The sequence below is a fragment of the Lupinus angustifolius genome, chromosome LG20 (genome assembly GCF_001865875.1).
Source record: "Lupinus angustifolius cultivar Tanjil chromosome LG20, LupAngTanjil_v1.0, whole genome shotgun sequence".
NCBI lineage: Eukaryota > Viridiplantae > Streptophyta > Magnoliopsida > Fabales > Fabaceae > Lupinus > Lupinus angustifolius.
Window position 1 is genome coordinate 4,556,673 of NC_032028.1, and position 18,836 is coordinate 4,575,508.

Here is an 18,836-nt window from a genome sequence, read left to right on the forward strand (position 1 = left end):
TAAAAAAAACGTTTGAGATTGGATTCCAAAGTGCCCGCGCTGTAAATAAAAACCTTAAAATAGCCCGGCAAGCCAAATAACACACTACACCGTTTCCTCTGTAAATCAATCTCCTCTTCTTCATTTTCCCATTATTTCACTATTTCTCTCTCATCATTAAACTTTATATTATACCATAATACATATTATTACTATTATTATTAATATATATATATATATATATATTTGTCCGTGCATTGTTTGAGGTATTAGCTAAACTACAAAGCGGTGGAGTCACAAGAACCATGGAGAAACATTTCTGGGTTGGCATTATAATAGTGATAGGACTTGTTTCTAGTAACTTGGCTGATGCCTTTGAAACCTATCACATCAATGAAACAGAGTTGTCCTTGTTGGAAGCTCATGAAGTATCTGAATCTTTGGTTGGGAGGAATCCTCTTATGGTTGGAATCACTCTTATTCAAGCTGCTGCTGCTAAAGGAGCAGGTATAATCTCATTTCCTCTCACTTTTTTTTGTTCCTTTTTCATTTGATTAGTTCATATGAAGGTTTTAAGGTTGGTGAAGTAACTGAGGAATTAGTTTAACATTTAATTGGATAAACTATGTTGTTGTAATGTAACATAATCCGAACCGTGGATTCTCTTCATGTTTTTTTGGTTACACATTCTTCTCATTTTAATAGGTTTGTTGTTGCTTAGAATTTACTTTAGCTAATAATAAATTGTATTTTTAAAATTGATTCCTTAAAAGTTCCGTTTCTAAATTTTTTATGCACTCACAAAATTTTCCCTTCTTTATGTGGCCTAGTGACTTGAAAGACTATATTAATATCAGCCTTTTGTTTGGTTGTTTATGCTAATTACTTGTTTATTTACTGAGAAAAATGAATGCTACATAAATAAACTAAAGCATACAGAACATGAATTTATCAGAATATCAAAAAATTTGTTGCTCTCATTTGATTAAATACACTTCTTTCATTGCGGCAGTGTGTACAGATGGAACCTTGCCTGCTTATCATTTGCATCGGGGATATGGATCCGGCGCAAATAGTTGGCTTGTTAATCTAGAGGTATCACATGATCTTTCAAATTGCTCTATTACACATACTGACACACTTCATTTTAGTTCTCCTTGGTAGATTTGTATCCCAAAAAATATCTGTTGCAATTTCAGAAGCATTTATTGTGAAAGTGTTGTGGTAATCTACTAATTTTTTGTGTGAAAGAATATGACTGAAAATATTCTAATAAAGAAGTTTGAGATCTAAATATTTTTAAATGCTTCTTTATTAATCAAGGTACTTTGCCACTGCTATACAAATGTATTTTGATGCCCAAGTGAAATTTCTGTGGCAGGGAGGTGGATGGTGTAATAATGTTAGATCATGTGTTTTTCGCAAGAAAACACGGCGTGGATCATCTGCGTTCATGGAAAGGGAGATACCCTTTACAGGAATATTAAGCAATAATCCTCAAGAAAATCCAGGTTTCCTCTCAACTGAACTACCATGACTTATATTATGCTCTTATGTTTCTCTTCCTGTAGGATTAGCCATTTGGCTCATGTTGTTCCTTAATTGCAGATTTTTTCAACTGGAACAGAGTAAAGATTCGTTATTGTGATGGTGCCTCTTTTACTGGAGATAGCGAACATAGGGTACACTGCTACACTGTGTTATTTTGAAGTTCTTGAAATGATATTTAATACTGTTGTGACAGATAAGAAGGCGAAATAACAAAAAGAAATTGTGTTGCCTTACAATATTTGCGTTCTGTATGCAATAACATTTGTTACAGCATATGTATTTGATATCTCCAAAGGATAATATGCAAGATATCTCTTTTCAACTCTGTTATTCTCCAGCTTCATTCTCTTTAAACTAGTAATTTTTTACATCCTTATTCAAGACTTCCATGAACACATTTGCAAGGCATTGGTTTATACAAGGCCTTATTTCCCTTCTGGCCAATTTTATACTTGCCTTATTGCCAAGTCTCATCATTCAGTTTTTGTAATTGTTAAATCCTATGTTATCGTTCACTTTATTTACACATATTTTTTAGATGCAAGTTAGCTGCAGATAATCACAATTTTATGGTAAAAAACTGTTTGAGCGAGGTACGTGGAAGAGAAAATAACATTGTTGGTGAGACTTGGATGTGCACAGCATAACATTCAACTTATTAATAGATAGTTATTGCACAATGCTTACTTGTGAATATTGTCTATTGATATAGGATGCACAACTGCAATTCAGAGGAGAACGTATTTGGTGGGCTGCAATTGAGGAGTTGAAATCAAAGGGAATGCGTTTTGCCAAGCAGGTGATTACATACATAAGTACAGAAAGACATCTTGTGGTATTTTTTCTTCTCTTCTCATGTTAAAAACAACAAATTGTGCTTCAGGCTCTTCTTTCTGGATGCTCTGCTGGTGGTTTGGCTACTATCATACACTGTGACGAGTTTCGAGGTCTATTCCCAAGGACTACCAAAGTAAAGTGTCTTAGTGATGCTGGGTTATTTCTTGATGCGTAAGTGTCCAACTGCAGTATTTCATACTTTGAATGCAATTTCCATCATTACCACAGGATGTTGGTCCTTAAATTAATTTTCAATTGTTGTTTATTCTCTCTGAATTATAGGCCAGATGTATCTGGTGGACATACCCTCAGGGATTTTTTCACTGGTGTTGTAAATTTGCAGGTACTGTACTGTTTTTTAGGCCTTTAGTTTGCCATTCTATGAAAGCAAAATGTACTATAAAATGTAACATTTCATATTTCAGAATCATAGAAATGTCAATTTTGTTCAAACCTCATTTCCGATATATTCTCATATGCTGTTTTGTTCGTGGATCTTTTACATGGGTTTTCACCAAACCTGAGCCAGGACTCATTGTGAAAACCATGGTTTAGTATGAAAACAGGATCTACCACATGCCAAATAGTTTGTATGGTTTGAGACTTGGTCACATGACAATGTTATAACATTTTGATACAACATGATAATTATTTTGTCCATTCATTGCAGGGGGTGCAGAAGAATCTGCCATTCACTTGCACTAATCACCTTGATCCCACTTCGGTAATCATTGATATATCTTATTCTGAAAATTTAGGAATATCAGTTTCATGTGAATGATTATGCAGAAAATTGAATGTTCCATAATTGTTGCTTTATCCGAGTTGACCTTTCCATGATGTATCTTTTACCTTTCTTTCAGTGCTTCTTTCCTCAGAACTTGATTGGTAGTGTTAGAACCCCGCTATTCATTCTTAATACCGCCTATGATTCATGGCAGGTAAATTTATGATTTCATCCCCTGGTTGTCTTAACTTGTAATAATTCACATTCAATAATCTCTCACTAGTAGTGATGAATTAAATCAAATGCTGCCATATTAGACTAAAAACTTATATTTTCTTGTTTGTGACCAGATCCAGTCAAGCTTAGCTCCTCCATCAGCAGATCCCCATGGCTATTGGCGCAATTGTAGATCAAACCATGCTAAATGTACTGGTTCACAAATCCGATTTCTGCAAGGTGGTTTGATGCATAAGAAATAAGATTCCTTAGACGTACAAAAGTGTCTTCAATTAATTAGTCTGTGTATTAACTCATTGCACTGCCCCTTTAATACAGGATTCAGGAATCACATGCTGAATGTTGTTAAGGGTTTTTCAAGATCAAATCAGAATGGGTTGTTCATAAATTCATGTTTTGCTCACTGCCAATCTGAGAGGCAGGATACATGGTTTGCGGACAATTCCCCTGCCATTGGGAACAAGGTGAGTCTGACATGTCTCTAATGCAGTTTTAGTAAAAAGAATATTACATGTTAGTATGCCTTTGTTTTACTAAATGATGTGATTTGCTACAGAGTATGCTTGCTTTGTTTATGGACCATATATATGCTTGCTTTAGGAATCTGTGTGATAGTGTTTCCTTGTCAAAATATCTTTTTCCTTATTTGAAGTAGAAAACTTTTGCAATCTATTGTCCCACACTTTGTGTCATTCTATATGTCGAAGTACTGTCCTCGGGCGAAAACACAATAAAGTCATATACTTTTGGTTAGATGTATAAAACATGAAGTGCTTGAAGTATTTTTGCCTTTATTTTTGGTCTCCCTAGTATCTCCTATATAACTTTGTTCTTATAATACTGTCTGAAACATTTGTATTGAAAATATGCAGGCAATTGCTCTGGCTGTAGGAAGTTGGTATTTCGACCGTGCCGTTGTTAAGGACATTGATTGTCCTTACCCTTGTGATAACACATGCCACAATCTGGTTTTCAGACAAACCAAATCTCATCAATAATCTCATTGATTTTGGGGCTTCTTCTCAATTTCTCATCTTGGAATTAGGAAATATGATATTCAGTTATATTATAAAAGACAATAACAGAAAAAAAAAGGTTGCTGAAAAGTGCAACTTTGATAAGCTAGCCTTTTCCATGATTGATTCATTAGTTGTTGGAAGTAATTTTTATGTATAGATTTATTATTAGTTGGGAATGCTGAGGCAAATGCTTCTTATTTGCCAAAATGTTTTTTCACAGAAAGTGGGAGAGGTAATAGACTAATAGAATGAATTCATACACTGTAATAGGGTAGCATTGTCAGTGATTGAATGAGTTAATCTCATATTTCCCCTCATTATTTTTCCCCTTTTCAGTTTCTTTGTTGCACCTAAGGGCTAAAAGTGGTGGAAATATGACTTATGTGCTTCGATTTCATATATCACCAAAATTTAATTGGCTTGCCGCATCTAATACTTGTAGATTGGTTTAAAAACCCATTAGCACATTTTAAAATTTATAGAACATCTTTGAAACATTTTGTAGTGCCACTATATTCATAACAAGGTTTTAAGCAAGAGTGGAAGTTTAGCAGAATCACTCAATCTACCCGTAAATTCACAGCCATTGCTGGCCTTATTATTTTGGATAGAAAGAAAGAGAAAGAAAGTTTGAGAGTTATGAAATATACATAATTCTAAAATATATTTTTTTCCTTCTAAAATTCAATTTGAAAATGAATCATAAGTTTTTTAGCCCAGAAAGAAAGGAATTTGATATTTGTACCCATTTTTAATGTCCTGGGTTTTCACACATGATCACATTTGTTTATTTATATTATTACAAATTCCAAAATATCCTTACCATCAAATGTGAAAATGTATGCTTGTGTATCATTTTGCACAACCATATAACTCCATATGCTGCAATTGATTTCAATTGAATCATCATATGAAAATGTATGCTTGTGTATTATTTCGCACAACTTTATAGTTTCACAAGCTACAATAAAAAAAGTAGAAGAGTGTAAGTTGAACAGTGGGTATTAGGTGAAGGAGAACATGTGCTGCCTAAGGAGAAGAGGGTGTATTTCCAATACTTTTTCTTTTCAGAGATGGAAGAATATTCCATATTCCATAATATTATAGTGAAGATTAGCTTTGTCAGGGACCAATTTAAACCTTTTTAATAAATAAAGGACAAAATATAATTTTAATAAATATAATCAAATTGTAACTCGTTAATGAAATAAAGAGCCAAAAGGTATAATGAAGCTTTTTAAAAATATATACACAGGGAATGGATCCTAATCTGAAAGTAACTTTTATTTGGTCCACTTTATAGTTTACCTCCACATTCTTCTCTATCATGTGGAAAATATTTTTTTGTGATGGCCAGATGCGAATCATTGCAAGTATAACTCTAATTCCTAAACAGGGATTTAACTCTATCTATGTTATGATTTTGGAGTGTTAAGCAATACTCAGTTCATTAATAATATCGGCTCCAGTTTAATAATTGAATATCACTAATCTGTTGCATTCTTTCACAGAATGCCTCATAGTTCATAATTACTGTGTACCAGAGTGTAACCGATGAGCTTCCAACCATTAGGTAGTTTCATTGTTATTGGGCTGTGGGAAGAGTGGAGAGGCAACACAACATCTTGAATCAAAATCTTAAAGCATTAGTTTCATGAGTCTTTTATAACTATAAAATCTTTCATTTCTTCCTTTAAATTCATGTGAGACTTCACATTTGAATAAATACAATAATCTCTCCTTCAAGTGTAGATATTACACACTTTCTTGTCCACTCCCCATTAAGTCCATTCCTCCTTAAGTCCACCATGTTCCAGCTGAACCATCGCCTCTGGTAACACTTTTTGGACCAGCAAAAAGCCTCTATCTATTGAGAAGTTTAGTTCCTTTATTACCGGGATATGCGAAAAGTGATAAGCAGTATTTTCTACTTGTAAACTTTTTCAATTCTCTCCTCATATATATATATATATATTTTGTGAGGCTTAATAAATGTAACTATTAGTTTGCTTGTTTATTGTTTTTTCTTTCAACTTTTGCCTTTAGTCTCATTCGCCTTCACTTTCTTAAAATTATGCACAAATTATCTGTCACCCGGAACAAGTATCTTATAATAAGACTATACTATATTATATAGCTTCATAATCACCGTCATTATCAGTGTTCAACCATTATCGTCATAAACTCATAATGATTGAACAATTTGTTTATTAGTTACTTGTCCTTGCATTTTATATTATATATATATACTATACAGATTATATATATTATGTTCCACACATAATTATGTGAATGCAAAGAATTTAAAAAAAAAAAAATATGTATACATCGACAATGTAATTTTTATATCTACTATTCATTTTTAATTATGTTTGACTTTTCACAAAAAATAATCCAAATAAAGAATGAATGATACATTAATTATATATAATTCTTTACACTGTTTAAAAAAACAACTTTATGATGCTTGTTGAACTAGTATTCTAATATTTTACAAGGATCAATCAAACTTGGGATTGCATAGCCACCACCCCATTATCCTTCTAGGGATTTTTGTTCTATTCTTGTACAATGATCATTGTAGGGCCCCATCAAAATGGACCCAATTATTTGTTTCACATGCATGGAGATTTTAAACCTATCAATATCGCCTGCAAATTAAAAAATAAGAACCTTGGAAATATTTAATGACCGAGAAGACTTATTGAATGAGAGTGCTCATGGATCACAATCAACGGGGCTGGGTAGGAGCAAATAGTGCTTGAAAGATAGGAAAATATGACATAGTTTTGATGGCTCCAAATTTGTCCTTATGTATTAATAACCAAATCATAATGCTTAAAAAATATTCCATTTTCTGCATAATAGGTCCATGTATGATTAATTTCTTACTATTAGCAAGTTAGGTAGTTAAGTTTAGACCTTGAGTCAACTAAATGCTGAAATGGGAAAATGCATCACTATCCAAATAGGTGCATGCTTTGACACAGTTACTAGAATAATTTTTTACTTTCAAACTAGTTTTCACCTTGCAGCTAGTCAAAGGCTAAATTATATAATGTTTTTTGTATACCTAATTCACTAGCTTATGCGTTTCTCAGCAGTTACAATCCTCAACTTTATAATATAGCCATTGAAATGTGAATGAATTTTTATATGTATATTCAAAATAAAAGTACAATAATACATATGCAGGATACCCCAGAAAATGATAGGAGTCAGCAGATTTGTATAGCTGTATTTGTCAAAACTGTTTCACTACTTTGAAAGGTAACAAAATGAAATGAATAAAACTTGTTTTTGTTGTGGGGGAACAAGTTCTGCTACGTGAAGGATGTTTTCATATATTTTTCTGTGAAAACAACTCAACCGCTTTCTTTTTAATTTTATATTCAGCATCAGCACATGTGGATGCCCACTGAGGGACCCCATTATTTGGTGCAAAGCTTTTAGAGGCTTAGAATCCCTTGTTTTAAGTAGTACAAACCGTGTCACCTCCTAATACAATTCAAAAATCAATTTTTATTTATGTTTTTTTAATCAAAAGACAATTCTACTAGAGTTGAATATATACAATGAATATGGTATTTAAATCATCACAGTATGACATCTACATGAAACTTTCACACAATATATATATATATATATGCTGTATTTCCATTCCACTTATATTTATTTATATATATATATTTTGTATGATACCATCATATTAGGGTGTAAAAAGGACATTAATTTTTTCAACGAAAAAAGGACATCAATCTTCAATGAAATATCCTCTTCTGTAACAAAGAAATATCAATCCATTTTCATTTTATCTTCAATTATTTTAACTTCACCGTGTCCTAAAAATAATGGTATTGTTAACTAAAGAAAGCTGTTAAACGATGGCCTTTATTCAACTGAACTGAATTTCTGAACTAGTGGTTGGTGTGCCATGAATTTGTTGTATAGTTTTTTGCTTCTCTGTCTACAAGGTACAACTTGATGAGCTTTTAAAAGAGGTAAATCAAAGGAATATCAGTATAACTGTATAACATACTTTCTTGTTTTCAGTCACTGAAGGGGAAGAGAGGTAAATCAATTTTACCAAACAATAAAAACAATCTCTATCAGTAGGAGACAGTGACAGGAATCCATATAAGCAAAATGGACCCTAATGCTTTGATACTGATAGAGAACATCCACAAAAAGATATCATGATTTGAAACTATTGAATGAGTCACACACACGTTCCAAAAACTTAATGGCAACAGTTTTAAAGTGTATTATAAGGTACAACACTCTTATTGAAACTTGAAGGTAAACAACAAATGTAAAAGAATGCAATCAACATAAAAGAATCATGTAAGAACTAAGAAGTCTTATTCTGCAGTAGTAGTGCTTCTGTGTTTAATGAACACAAAATAATGGCAGGAAGACGAAGCTTGAATCATTAGCAAACATTATACTGTAACATATTGCTGAAAGTTTGACACATATACAATCTCAAAATAAAAAATAAAATAAATTTACAGCACACACTGTTGGTCAGAACTCATCACAAGAGTAAAATTCTGACCTAGTTTTTCATATTGGAAATGTCGGCATCTTTGTCTCTTTCGTTGAATTGAAGTTTCCTTCCACATGTTATGTACGTAGAGGCTAGAGGGTTTGTCCAAAAGCCACTGAGAATCTCTGCAGATCTTTATTATATATATCTGAAAGTTGAAAAGCTGGTTGGTGCTGCTGGTTATGTTGTTGCCAACCAGTACTTGAATCTTCTGTTATGAACCCACTTTCTGGTTTAATCACATCACTATAGATAGATTGAGAGGTTTGATTCTGCACTGTGTTTCCAAGAAGGAATGGAGTGTTAAGATATTCAGACCACTTTATCTCTTCTTGTTCTTCTCCTTGTAAAGATATAGCATCTTTATCAGCCTTCACAGACTCTTCCATCCCCCATGTCATAGTGCTATTATTGCGAAGGAAGTTTGTGTTGTTTTGTAACTGCATAGTGCTTCTGTTCCCACCAATGTCACCAGAAGATATAGAAGGATTGTTGTCGAAGTTGTTATTAGAGTGGAGAGTAACAGTAGGCTTTACATGTGTTGGAGTATGGAAAATTGATGAGGTTGACACAGAATTATGGAGTATAGTAGAAGTTATACCAGAATTAAGGTCTGACATGTAAAGAGGGGTGTTGTTCATGTTTGGTCCATAATTCAAGTGTTGGAATGAGAAATAATTTCCTACCATATCAGATGGTCTGCAACTATTGATGGAGTCTAGCAATAATTCCTGTGTGGATGTGGTGCTGGTCAAGTTACTGTTGCTACTTTTGTTGTTGATCTTAGAACATGTAGAGACTTCAAGTGAGTTATATCTCTCTGGAGGAATGGAACCTTGGTTGGTTTTTTTTGGCTCAACAAAACTACACACTTCATTGGATCCCATTGAAGCTAATTTTTTGTCTGCTATGGATGGCTTGTCCTTGTCATTCTCAACCTCTGAGAGTGGTTTGTGAGTGTTTGGATCAATGCCTCTTTGCCTGAGCTTCTTCTTGAGGCATGAGTTCCATAGGTTCTTTATCTCATTATCAGTTCTTCCTGGTAACTGTGCTGCAATCTGAGACCACCTGATGTAAACAAGAACTATTACATATCTAAATGGCTAAAAAAAACAATAGTAATTCAGTAATAACTTATTATCATCTTAGTTTACTAAAAAGAAAAGAAAAAGGCCATATGAAAAGTTACTTATTAGTTCCTGAACTACATCTATAAGTATAACAAACTTACCTGTTGCCAAGGACTGCATGCAGTTCAATTATCAAATTCTCTTCCTGCTGTGAGAATGCTCCTCTCTTCAAATCAGGTCTCAGGTAATTTATCCACCTCAACCTGCAGCTCTTTCCACACCTCTGCAAACCTGTAACATACAATGAAGGTTAACTAAAACTACTCTTGTGTTGTGATAACTGAAATATATAGATGAAATAAAGTGTTCAAAACTTGAAACAATATTATATAATGGTAGTACCAGCTAGTTTGGGAACTGAGCTCCAACATCCAAGACCATGTTTAGTTATATAATTCAAAAGCTTCTCATCTTCATCTGGAGACCACAGACCTTTTCTCAGCTTCTGCTTATAGCAACAAGAATGTCTTCCCATATGCACTGCTTTAAATAAATACCAATGATTTTCTCTTCAAACCTACTTGGATATTCAGCAAGAAAAATATCACTAAGCTTAATGAATGATGATGGTTATATATATGTATAGGGAATAGGAGTTGAGAAAATAAAATGGAAGCTTTGTTATGGAATCAAATAAATAGGAGGGGAACCATAGAGAAGACCAAAAGAGAAATTTGTATTAGAGTGTATGTACTCAAGGGGTGATTGGACAGTGCTATTTTTTAATTTATATCTGACTTTCTTGATATGTAGGGTGGGGTCCATATCCATCTTCACGAGACAATCCACATAATCATTAGGGTCCCACTTAGTGGGTCCATGATGTTTGGACGGTCCTGATGCTACTGTTCCTATAAGGAAAGGACCACACAAGATCAAAGGTTTGACTTATAAATATGAAATATGTATGTCCTATTAGCAAGGTTTGGGCATTTTCTCAAAACACGAGGAGATAAAAGTTCTAATATAACTTAAAAATCAACATAAAAAATAACAGACATCGTAAATACTTTATCACTTGAATTAGTAACATTTTTTCTTCAAGTAGACGCCTTGTAAGAGGTCTCTTATAAACGGAAGATGGATAATATAATGTGAATTGGAACTAATGCATTATGGGGATCAAATTATGGCACTTATAGATTAATACAAATTATGCAATTGCTTTTACAAATATAGATTATTACAATTCGTAAAGAATTTTAGCTCAAACTTTACAATGGCAAGTGTATAATTTCTTTGTTGATGTCAAGATTTCAGGATAAGTAACATACCAATACTTCTACGAGAATAAAATATTTTATGGTATGAATAGATTATTTTCTACACAAATATTTCTAAAACTAAACAAAATAGTATATATGTCATACTTTTATTGGCTGGAAGAAATATTTTATCTCTTGGTATGAGGGAGATATTTTATCTCTATTTCTATAGTTTTCTTTGAGTTGTAAAACCTACCTATTTTTTATATTAAAAAATAAGTTAACATCCTTAAAATTTTGAAAGACTACTCCAATATTTTACACTCACTTATCCTATCTAGACACTAATTCACTTTTGAAGATAGGTATGTGCTTATTTTTGGTAAGTAAATGCAAAAGCTAGCTGGCAAGGTTCTCATTATTCGCCGATCTTGGCTTTATTTACCATGCTGCTTAGACGTGAGAGTTATTTCTCTATATTGTTTGAAACATCTCAAGTGTGATGAAATCTCTCCATTCCTATATGATATAGACATATATGAAGAAGGGTTAGATGCTTCATGCTATATTGAAAATAAGAACTTTGTATGGAATTTAAAGGAGTGGCTTTGCTATGCTAAACCTACTCCAAGATTGGCAAAATAAAGCATAAATTAACCAAAAGGCTTTAGAAAAGAAAAATTCTCGTGAAGAAGTTACACTCTTAGAGTGGCAAGGTTTGCAAACAAAGTATACTTCATTAAATTTATGATAATACAAGCTTCTCTAGGTTCTTGGGTTCCCATTGAATATTATGATAGTTAGGAAAAGTTTCATAATTTAGGAACAAGTGCAAAAATTGAGCGTGTAATTAAGGTCATATTTCTTCCCTTAGAAACAGGTTGATATTCAACCAACTATAGGAGTGATTAGTCATTTTTGCCATTTGAAAGCTACTTTTCTTTTGAATTAAAAGCGGATTTCTTCAATGTCAATTTTCTGACTTCATCCCACTTCTGTGTTTGTGTGGAAAGATACTAAAACCGTTGTTCTTTTTTCAATGTAGGGTACTAAAACCTTAGTTAATAATGGGAAAAAACAACTGTACTTCTCTACCCAAATACGACAATCATAATAATGCAATTCTCACTAGTTTATTTCAGCCTACATTTCTAATATATATATATATATATATATGAGACACCATTCATGTTTAATCATTATTGTCTCTTCAAAATAAGTAATAAGAAATAATATATAAAATGTGTATAAATCTTTACATTAACAATATAAAGATATTAAACTCAATATACATTATAAAGCAGGCAATTTGGGTGATTAATTATTACAAACTGTAGCCACTGTCACATTAACAAATGTAACATTCATTTTATCTAACCTCTTGTTTGTGTAGACAATAGGTAGTTTGCTTAAAAATATATCTTCTACCTTAGATTAAATTAAAAAATAAAGTGACCTAGAGAAGATGATACGCAAAATCTTACCATGGTTGAAAAAAGGGTTGTGTCACCTTAAAAACACAACAAGATAAGAGACCAACACATAGGGGTAATTATTCATCTAGGTGGTAGCAATTAGATAGACATACAATAAAAAAATATAACAAAATGATTATCGGACAAGGAATGATAAAAAGACTGTGTTTGGGAAAGAAAAGGGTTCAACGGTTTTGGCCAAAATGACTATTCTATGTGTATATTCTATGAGCTTTTTGACTTTTATTTGATAAAGTAAATTTAAAATTACTACCCTTTTAATTAGGAGATTCGTGTCATCAATGGAGCATTCAGGTAATTTTTTATCCTTGAGTTTTCACCCCTTTTGAGTCTAGCTGCCTGAGGAATCCAAAAACTAATAGAAAAAGAAAATGACCCCCACCAATTATATCTGGGACTTGTTACCAGGGTCATCAAGTAGTAAAATAATGAATTCATATGCATAATCAAATGACAAATCATTTCATAATTAAGCATGTGTATAAAGTAATGTAAATTAACATTTGATTGAAAAGACATGCATTTTTTTAGTTTAAGAAGAAAAGCTTAAATATATATTGGAATTAATTAAACAAAGGATTTATGTGCTCATAATAAATTAAACTTTTCCATTGTCCTTCTTAGATGGCACAATTCACAAATTGCACAATATTCTCTGCAAGGGATTCATGGCACACGACACAAGCATCCAAACTAGTAATTTGTCTTCAAGTGCATAAATTTCCATGAACACGTTCTAAACTCTAAAAAGTATCTTCATCTTTCAATTATCTAAAAATACAATAGTGATATTAATATTGATATCCTTCTACTATAGCCTGTCCTTGGTTCTGACAATGTGAAACTTCTATGGCATAAGCCATGTCCTAGTTCACCCATCCAAATTAGACATTATTATTTGAATTATAAATAAGATACCTTGAAATTAAATATCCATATACCCCATCATGCACTTTTAAGCTTATCTTATATTTCCCATATGAGCTGTTCAACAAAGTCAAACTACATTTGTAAAATGTTTATACATTTCCCATTAATCTTGCCGCGTTTATATGTTAATAATATGTGTATGCTTCGTTGTTCTTTGTAGAATTGTAGTATAATACTTACGACAATATAATCAATTGGGTCATTTTATTAGTGACCAAAATGAAGTTGGTCAGCTAATTACTTTAAACCAGTGTTTTCTAGTGGTCTTCTTCCTCTCTTTTATTTGTTTCCTTCAAATCAAATATTCTTGTCTCTGTTTATTGGAATCAATTTCTGACAGCAAATGATTGGAACGCATGAAAAATCAATATTCTAACAAAACTAATATCGAACTTGCTTTCCATGATCAAAGTTAAGTTAGTAAAGATAAATATTTGCAAGAAATGGAAGTCAATTCTTCAGGTTGAACTAAAGGAATCGGATAAGTACCTACATGTAGAACTCTATGGTATGCAAATTAAATGAAACTAGTTTTTCAAACAACTATTCAAAGTTTCTAGACCTCCCTCCAATGAGTGTTGGAAAACTCAGAGTTAAACTTGATTGATGGTCATTTGTTATTCGAAACGAACAATTTTGTTTTTATAATTGTTGAATCATTCCAAAAAGTTATATAAATTGACACAAATTTATAAACCACATGAGACACAAGATTAGCCTAGCTCATGAAGTTTTCACCACCTAGTTGGGTTTGGGAAAATAAATTTAGACAATTTTACTTTTATCGATAAAAAGATTATTTTCAAGATTCAAACTCGTGACTTATAAGTAAAATTATTGGGTGGTTCAGACCAATGATCCCAAATGCATTGCATCAACCATCAAGATCACTTACCTCATGTATAATTATGATACATTTGAGATTATTAATCCAATCCCACCTAATAATTCTGACCATAAGTCAATAATCTATTAACGTTATCATTATTATTGTATCAAAGTTCATCCTCAATCTCACTCATAAGCTTGATACCAATGTAATTATTACCATCTATGTAAAAATATTCATGCATTATGCATTAGTAGGTTGTAATTAATAGTTGCATCGAATATTCCGGGGCTAAGTTCATTTATAAGGCATAAGTGCCAATAAATAATATTTGTCTGTGTATCTATTTATTATAGATGTAGTTGTACAACTCAAGCAAGCCACGAAATTCAATTCAAGTGAGTTTCATCAGAGTGTTTGTGTTTTCTATATCACCTTTAGGTCTCTGCCTGTTCCCTATGATATAAACAACCAAATAAATCATGCATTTTCACTATATCTCGTTATCTAAAACAAAACAAGATTTGACTGACCTTCTTTACTATTACTTTGTGTACCCAAAAAGGCAAATTTTCAAAGTAAAAAGAGTATTAGTCACAATCCTCTCTAATACCAAAGAGAAAGAAGCAATAGAAAAAAAAATGATATAACATTTTTATCTTTTTAGATATAATGTGATGAAAATTATATTTTTAATCTTAAATATAAAAGCAAAATTAATAGCTTATCGAGTATGGTGCCTATTTAACTTTTGTTCAAGTGAGTCTTTGCCACACGGATTCATCAAACACCTTCACGTGTCGGTGTCCGACACGTATCCGACACGGATACGTTCAGATTCGTGAAGGATACGTATCTATAGAGTATCCAAAAATTAAAAAAATTAAAAAAAAAAAAAATATTAAGACACGTATCCGATTCGTTTTCAATAAAATATAGGATATATGGATTCGTTTTCAGTAAAGTATAGGATATATAGATTCGTTTCCAATAAAACATGACAAGATGGATTTGTTTCCAACAAAACATAATAAGATAGATTCGTTTTCAACAAAACAGGATAAAATAGATTCGTTTCCAATACAACAGGATAAGATAGATTCGTTTTCATTAAAATATGATAAGATATATTTGTTATGGAGGGCAATGATTTTAGGATAAATTTGTTTTCATTAAAATAAGATAAGATAGATTTGTTATGGAGGGCAATGATTTTAAATTTCCATTATATTTTTTTACTTTGGATATTTTGATTTACACTTATAATTTTATCATATTTTATGTATTTTTATTATTTTATACGCGTATCCCTGAACGTATCGTATCCTCTATTTTGGAAAAAATGCATGTCAATGTATCGGATACGTATCGTACCCAACACACGTATCAATATCCGTGCTTCATAGTTTGCCATAAATAAGAGTCTATGGGCATGTCAAGTCCTCTTCAACCATTCTGATAATCAGAGGCAGACAATGGTTGGGACAAATCTAATCCGGAATCACTAGTACACTTTGCTGTGTATTTGTCTCAAAAGTTGCTGAGCTGGGATTCCTTGAAGAAATTTGAATGCATGTATGGGGATTTTAGTAAATTGAGCCCCTGGACCCCAATGGAAAATTGCTTAAGATAAGAAATGTGTAGCATTATTGTCCATCAGAATATATGTTATTAATCTTTGTAGGCCATGCCTTGAATTAAGCTTTTTTATTTAGGTCCAATGCATAGTGCCACTAATGAAGAATAGAGGAGTTATAAAAGCCCTCTATTATCATGAAAAATATATATATGTTATTTTCAATTTAATTTAAGCTTGTCCAGCAAGAAAATTATTGATTAGTAATGTTTGAATAGAACGATATAATATTGTCCTTGCTTGGTAACCTCTTTATAAACAATAAGGTCCTAGCAACGCTCTCAGCATTGACATTTTGAAAATCAATTGGTCTTTATAGTTTATACCTCAATTTTGTCCAAATTGAAAAGTTGAAAACATAGCCCAAAAATGGGTCCGTTTTGTATTTCATTTTTATACTATATTGATAAATATTATAAGCTATAGCTTGTGCTTTCAATTTTAATTTTGGTTAATCATGATTTCTAATCTGTATTTTCACAAGCAAGTGAGAAGAGTAATATAAAGAATAATTAAAAGAGTTGATATTCATCATATTATGAGAATAAACTATTCCTAATGAGAGACTTGGAGTTTTATCTTTATTGGGTGAGGTTGACTATTATATTCTTAAAGTGAGAGATATATAAATATTGTAATACTACTTTATATAATAGAAACAATGTAGGTCATATCTTATAGTTATATACTTCTAAGTTTTTCTACATCATTCCTCTATTTTTTTCCTATTTAATTTATTTGTTTGCTGATTTCGTAAGTGTCCATTTTAAATGGAAAGAAATTGATTTTGAATTTTGCTAACCTGTTTTATAATTCATCTTCTTTACCATCTTGATGCACACATTCTACAAAGCCTAATTTATCATGTGGGAAGCTTTGATATCAATTAGTAAGTGCTAACAATTTCATGATTTTAAGAAAATGTAAAGGATGGCATCCAATTAAAGCAAAAGGAATATATATGATTTGAAAAGCTTAAAGGGTTTTAAGTATAATGTTGATGGGAAATTGGTGAAGTGAGATTGATGAAGGTAAAGATTTCCAAGATCATAATGGGCATTTGAACAAGAGGGAGACATACTCCACATGCCCTTGAAAAAATGTAGATGCCTCTGCATTATCCTTAAAACCATCTTTTCATAATCTAATTCTACTAGTCACAACTAATTGACAAGAAAGCAATTGCTATATCTCATTATTTCATCACATACTTTTTCTTTAGCTGGGGCAATTGCTATAGTTATTTATGCATAACTATTTGATTAAAATAAGCTACATTCTACTGTAGAAATAGCAGCAAGTTGCAAAATTAGGTCTCTGTCAAACCTTCCACCTAATCAGTTACTTGGTAAGGCCCCAAGAAACTAGGAGATTATAGTAGACAAATGTTATTGACATTGCAAGCAGAGCAGTCACTCCAAATTTGAGATTTTATCTGTTTTAAAATCAGTTTTGTGCTTGTTCCTTAAGATTAATAATAGTCACATATTCACATAGTTCTAAATTGTGGATCCTAAAAGTCATTATATTGTGAATGCTAGTAGTTGTGGGTTTGTCACATTAAATTTTGTGATTAAAACTTGTTTTGGAATCTTACACGATTAGATGATGTAGTATCATTATAATTTAAGACTATATAACAATTGTAATGTAATATGTTTACAACAATCATCACAATTGTAATAGTTTAACGAGGAGTAGAATTCTGAATTTGAAACAATATCTTCTTTAGTTATGTAATGATGAAGTTACTAATGTTGAAATATGAGTAGTACAACTATGATGGTGCAGAATTTGTTGCCGGCCAGCTCTAATTCCCACCTTGGTTTGTTGGATAATTGAAGCTAGTTAGGTTCACAAAAGTTCTAATCTAAGAATATCTCAAGTTATCCTGCTAAATTGGCCCATTAAGGCTTGGTTGGAAACACAAGCACATGCATATTTCATAAGTTTTAGTTAGCAGCAACTTAATTATCATGTCTTGTCAAAGCAATAAGCGATGATGACAAAAACATGTGTCTCTTTCTTCATGTTGCTTTCTTTTATATAGAAGATTAATATCCAATCAATAATAATTGTTAAGTTAAATTCTAGTACACTGCAATTCAGTCTTTGTCAATCACTAGGAATATTATTAATTTAAATTATGTATAGAAAATGTATGCATATAAAAGTGCTTGACCAGAAATTGAGAGAGGAAGAACCAATCAGCATAGGTGTTAAGGTTAGAGCACAATGCGGAAGCACAGGATTGAATCAATTGAGAACAAAAGAGAAGCAAGTAAAGGATAAAGAAAATAACACACAAGATTTAACGTGGAAAAACCCCTCAGTGTGAGAGGAAAAAAACCACGGGCGATCAAGAGCAAAATTCCACTATGTAAAAAAGAAGAGTACAAGAAATCCTCTTATAATGATGAGGACAAATGGCAATATTTTTCTCACAAATACTCTCTCAAATGGAACAAGAATTCTCACCAAGAATGCACTCACAATATATGTGTAAATGAAAGAGATGTTGTGTGTTGTGAAGATGATTTTGAAGCTCTCTATATGTGTCCTTTTATAGGCAAGCAAAGTCTTGGTATCTTGGATTCCAAGCATTGGATGCTTGGAAACAAAGCCATAAAAGTGACATAAAATGCCCTTAAAGAGAGCCATAAAATTGTCATAAAATTCTTTTAAGGCATAGTAATGAGAGGCATCTAACA

General features: G+C 32.0%; 2 protein-coding genes across 3 annotated transcripts; one reads left to right on the forward strand and one right to left on the reverse strand.

Annotated features, from left to right (window-relative positions):
- Nucleotides 217–4,667, forward strand: LOC109336812 (pectin acetylesterase 10-like). Its single transcript, XM_019573649.1, has 12 exons — nucleotides 217–486; nucleotides 992–1,074; nucleotides 1,361–1,490; nucleotides 1,588–1,661; nucleotides 2,243–2,329; nucleotides 2,414–2,538; nucleotides 2,650–2,710; nucleotides 3,038–3,091; nucleotides 3,231–3,308; nucleotides 3,445–3,550; nucleotides 3,650–3,795; nucleotides 4,204–4,667. Exons 1-12 carry the CDS (start codon nucleotides 285–287, stop codon nucleotides 4,327–4,329), a joined length of 1,272 nt encoding a protein of 423 aa, XP_019429194.1. The 5' UTR covers nucleotides 217–284; the 3' UTR covers nucleotides 4,330–4,667.
- On the reverse strand, nucleotides 8,758–10,624 carry LOC109335033 (transcription factor MYB86-like). Of its 2 annotated transcripts, XM_019571072.1 has the most exons (4): nucleotides 10,372–10,624; nucleotides 10,131–10,260; nucleotides 9,648–9,967; nucleotides 8,758–9,617 (listed from the first exon to the last, which is right to left on the reverse strand). In XM_019571072.1, the coding sequence occupies exons 1-4, from the start codon at nucleotides 10,502–10,504 to the stop codon at nucleotides 8,992–8,994; spliced, it is 1,209 nt and encodes a 402-aa protein (XP_019426617.1). In that variant the 5' UTR covers nucleotides 10,505–10,624; the 3' UTR covers nucleotides 8,758–8,991. The 2 variants fall into 2 exon arrangements, with proteins under 2 accessions (XP_019426617.1, XP_019426615.1); XM_019571070.1 differs by having other exon boundaries at nucleotides 8,758–9,967.